The sequence below is a fragment of the Crocuta crocuta genome, unplaced genomic scaffold (genome assembly GCF_008692635.1).
Source record: "Crocuta crocuta isolate KB4526 unplaced genomic scaffold, BGI_CrCroc_1.0 scaffold168, whole genome shotgun sequence".
Taxonomy (NCBI): domain Eukaryota; kingdom Metazoa; phylum Chordata; class Mammalia; order Carnivora; family Hyaenidae; genus Crocuta; species Crocuta crocuta.
This window is the reverse complement of record NW_027532591.1, coordinates 6,871,749-6,876,567: the sequence shown is the minus strand read 5'-3', so window position 1 is coordinate 6,876,567 and position 4,819 is coordinate 6,871,749. Positions and strand designations below refer to the sequence as shown.

Genomic DNA, 4,819 nt, shown 5'->3' with positions numbered 1-4,819 from the left:
GAAACACACAACACACACACAAAAAAAACCCACAGGAGAAAGGAGAATTGTATGATTCCGTTTATATGAAAGTCCAGAATGTCTGAGGACAGAAAGCAGCCCTGCCCAGGTGGATGGAGGCTGACGGACGGCACAAGGGCGTGAGGAAAGTTTTTGGGGTGATGGACGTGGTCATGGGCTGGGCTGAGGTGACGGTTTCCAGGTTGCATACAAATGTCACACTTAAGTTGTACTCTTTAAATATGTGCAGTCAGAAAAAAAAAAAAAAAGGAAGAAGAAGGCAGCCCAGTGGCCCCGTCGGCAAAATGGGGGCGAGCGTCCCTGGGCTGCCCTCCGCCACCAGGTCAGCAGGGGGGACCGAGAGAGCCAGAAGTCCTTCCCGTGCCACAAAGCGTGAGACGCGTGGCCCTTGGGCCCTCTCCCCTGCCGGCAGCCTCCGCTCCTATGCTCCGCAGGTTCCAGATGCTGTACGCCGACTGCTACATGAGCCGGGAGGAGTTCTGGGAGATGTTCGACGGCTCGCTGTACCACAGGCTGCGGGAGCGGCTGGGGTGCCAGGACGCCTTCCCCGAGGTGTACGACAAGATCTGCAAGGCCGCCAGGCACTGAGCCGGGTGGCCCCCGCCCCCCAGGTGCAGGAGGCGACTTCTCTTCCCTCAAGCTTGGCTGCTCTCCCAGATCCACACTTCCAGAGAGAATCACCCCTCCCCCCGCCCCCAGAAATCTCACCCAGGCCACCCCTGGGCTCCCAGGGGCAGCCGACGGGAGTGCAAAGGGCGTGGGCTCTGGAGTCAGACATACCTGAGTCCAGTTCCCATTTCAGGCACTCATGAGCTGTGTGACTCTGGGCAAGTCACTCGACCCCTCTGAACCTAGCTCTTCATCTATTGAAAGGGGGTAACAGTACCCGCCTGCAGGCCCCTGTCCTCCAGGCCGAACGCCTGTCTCACCGGAGGTGCAGAATACGTGTAGCTGTGGTTGCTACAGCTCCCCATTCAGCACCTCTGACCGGGGGGCTCCGGATTGAGCGCCGAGTTCAGGAAGGCTCTGTGTGAGGTCATCCCGGCACAGGTGTGGCTGGAAGGGTGAAGGGGGTGCATCAGCTGGTCAGCCAGAAGCACCCCCTGCGGAGAGAGGAAGGCTCCTCTCTATCCCTGCAGTCCTGGGAGGGCAACAGATGGGGCGGGCAGGCCCAAGACGTGCTGTGCCAAAGGTCCCATCCAAAGTTCCCCTGCCCCTTCCTCCTTCCGGCGCAGGCTTGCAGGCCCCCCCCAGCCATCACCCACGCCTCAGAGAGGACCTTGTCCTCGGAGCAGACGCTCCAGTGCTGCTCCTGTCCTAGCCCGGGTGGAGTGAGGGGCTCGTGCTCTGACCTGGGTCCGGAGGTCCTGGGCCCACCCTCGGCTCCTTGACCCCCCCCCCACGCCTCATCTGGTCCTCAGAGTGTGCCTAGTCACAGCGGGGGTGCGTCCACACGCGGTGGCACGCGGTGGGGGCCGGGGGATCCACCAAGCAGGAAAATGGGGGACTCGGCGAGGATGCTCACTGTGGGGCCGGAAGAAAAGACCATCAACTTGATTTCTCCAACCACTCATCCCCCCCCTTCGTTCTCCCCCACCCACAGCTATAGTTAATTTCAGTGCCTTACCAATCCTAAGCTCAGAGAAAATTCGCTCCCTTTCCCTTCCAGAAGGAAGCGAGCCTCCCCAGGGCCTTCCCAACTCGTTAAAGTTTGATCGTTTATGCAGCTCAGTCTGAAGAACTGCCCGGCCTCAGCTGAGGACCCAGACTCCGAGAAGGAAGTGTGTCGTGGGGGGCTGGGGTTACGCCAGCTGTGCCAGCCAGTGGCATGCTGAGAGCCCTGCCCTGAGAGGCAGGAGCTGGCTTTCAGTCCTGCTCCCTTGCCAGCAAGCCTTGCGATTGCGGGCAGGTCATTTAGGCCTCGGAGCTGCAGCCCCTCGTCTACCCTATCGGTGCAGCCAAGACCTCCCCGGGCGCCTCTGCTGGGGGAGTGCACGCCTGCCTTAGTGCAGTCGCAGTGCCCGTGGAAGGTCAGGTGACATTCAGGTCCTTCCTTCAGTCCAAGGCCAGCTGTCCTGTCACTTTCAGAAAGGCACACCTGTGGCTTGCAGGGAGGGGTCGGTCCTGTCCCTGCAGGTGACCGGAATCCTGATGGAGCCACTGGTGGATACTCAGCCACCCTACCCGTCCCCCAGCTCCCCTCCCCCAGGGCTGCAAAGTGTCTTAGAGTGGCCCTGTGAGTGGGGGCACATTCATGGCGCTCAGAAGACAAAGGAACCCCCCCACCCATATGGCCCTGGGGTAGGGGGGGAACATGAAAAAAATAAGAAACCTCATTCTCCAGCTTGTCTGCAAAGCACGTGACTTCCGACATTCACTCTTGGTGGGTCCCTGCACTTCCCACTGGGGCTAAGCTGATGATCCTACTTCCTGTAGAGGAATGGTTTGCCCGAGCAGAGTAACCCATTGAACAAGGCTCTGTCATTTCCCCAGAGGGGGCCCCCATCCTTAAGCCGCTGGGAATGGCCAGAGAGGCCAGCGGCCTCTGTCATCCTAGATGCTAGACAGTCCTAGGATAACCAAAATCCTGCCCTTCGCAGACCTCACCTGGAGACCCGAGCTTGGAAGAAAGGGAGGTCTTGGGATCACGCCGGCCTCAGGTTCATGTTTTGCCCCAGTGATCCCTTGCCCCGAAAGGGGTAGACTTCCAAGCATGGCGAGCGTGGCTCCCGGCTTCTTCTGCAGCCAACGCCATCACTGCCCGTCCCTGCGGTGGCTTTGGGTGTGGGGTGTGTGGAAAGTGAAGGGGTAGGCTCTCCCTTCCAGAGCCCCCGAGTGTTCTGGCTGGAAGGATGCCTAATTTAGCTATTACGGGAAGGGAAGGGAGGGGGTGGGGATGCGTGTGGCAGTGCATGGAGTGTGGTTTTTCTTCCCGCGATCACGGGGACCAAGGGGAAAGGCACATGTGTCACCCCCCAAAACAGTCTTGCCGCTGCAGGCACTGTGCCCACTGTCTAGAGCACTTCACANGGGTAGACTTCCAAGCATGGCGAGCGTGGCTCCCGGCTTCTTCTGCAGCCAACGCCATCACTGCCCGTCCCTGCGGTGGCTTTGGGTGTGGGGTGTGTGGAAAGTGAAGGGGTAGGCTCTCCCTTCCAGAGCCCCCGAGTGTTCTGGCTGGAAGGATGCCTAATTTAGCTATTACGGGAAGGGAAGGGAGGGGGTGGGGATGCGTGTGGCAGTGCATGGAGTGTGGTTTTTCTTCCCACGATCACGGGGACCAAGGGGAAAGGCACGTGTGTCACCCCCCAAAACAGTCTTTTGCCGCTGCAGGCACTGTGCCCACTGTCTAGAGCACTTCACGNGTTTGACTTCGGCTCAGGTCATGAGCTCACAGTTCACGGGTTTGAGCCCTGCGATGGGCTCCGTGCTGACAGCTCAGTGCCTGGAACCTGCTTTGGATTCTGTATCTCCCTCTCTCTCTATCCTCCCCTACTTGGTCGCACTCTCACTCTCGCGTGCGCGCTCGCTCTCTCTCTCTCTCTGTCTCAAAAACTAACACTTAAAAAATTTTAAATATGTTTTCTAGTTCTATCTTGGTTATTAAATAGCCTTCAGCTTTCAGCTGGCCTGGCTACTCTAATTACTGCCGGTGACTGATCTGGAAAGCTGTGCTGAGAAACACAGGTTTTGCTGAGGTCTAGGAAGAGGTATTTGATGGTGCTTGGGACTGAATGTGTCCCCCACCCCCAATTTGCATGTTGAAGCCCTAATATAATGGTATTGGGAGGTGGAGCCTTCGAGAAGGATCGGGAGGGTGGAATCCCCCGTGATGGGGTTAGTGTCCTCTAGCCTCTGGGGTTAGTGATCTAGCCCTCTTTCTGACCGCTGCCCTCTGAGGATACAAGATGTCCATCTGCAAACCAGGAGGTGGGCTCTTAGCAGATATCGGATCTGCCAGCACCTTGATCTTTGACTTGTCAGCCTCCAGAACTGTGAGAAATAAATGTTGGCTGCTTAAGCCACCCATGCTGTGGTAAGTTGTTAGAGCAGCTTGAAGAGCTGAAGACAGATGGTGCGAAGACTGTTGACCCCAGGGTCCCAGAAATAGTTGAATCCTGCTCTGTCCATCATCTCTCCTCCCCACACGGTTCCTGAGGGAGCAGACTCAGGGGATGATTTTTGTAATGGGGCGCTGCGAGATAACAGGAAAAATACATACTGGTCTCTGTCCCTATTTCTTGGCACAGGGCTCCTAAAAATCCTTGTCATTTCCTAAGGGATAAAAGCACCAGGAACATCGTTTATTTTAGTATCTGCCCTTTGCTCCCAATTCCTGACTCTGAGCTCCCAAATCCCTTGGAATTTCCTGGGTGATCGGAATGTCTTTTGCCCTCATGAGGCAACTCTGGGTGGGCTCCTGGTGGGCTCCCGGATGGGGTTCTGAGGGTCAAGTTAGAGAAGGTGAAACTCCCTTTATTTAGGGCCAAGGGGCCGTGGCAGGGTGCCCCGCAGGAGCCAGGCTTGCTCAGGCTCCGGGTAGGCAGCGAGGAGCCCACGATATCAAGGATTCAGGGTGTGAGTTGTGAACAGAAGGGGCTTCCCAGAGCCCCCTCTCACCTGGCCTGGCTGCTATGCCTGGGGTCATTGTGGACTCCCATAGTACTAGGCACTGTTTAGGCTCATGATGGTCAAAACGAACACTCTCTGGTATTGATGAGAAACTAACACAGCCAAGAGAAGTCTCATCCCATTAGCTATGTTAGCTAAAACAAAAGTGCTGCGCAGCCTAGGTAAA

General features: G+C 57.2%; 1 protein-coding gene across 1 annotated transcript in view; it reads left to right on the top strand.

The window, feature by feature from the left end:
- The window catches only part of DHCR24 (24-dehydrocholesterol reductase), a 26,307-nt gene extending 23,930 nt beyond the window's left edge, over positions 1-2,377 (top strand). The window contains exon 9 of the mRNA XM_077779684.1: positions 456-2,377. Within this exon, the coding sequence (XP_077635810.1) occupies positions 456-609 (154 nt within the window). The 3' untranslated portion in view covers positions 610-2,377. The remainder of the gene's footprint in view (positions 1-455) is intronic.
- Positions 2,378-4,819: the final 2,442 nt, after the last annotated feature.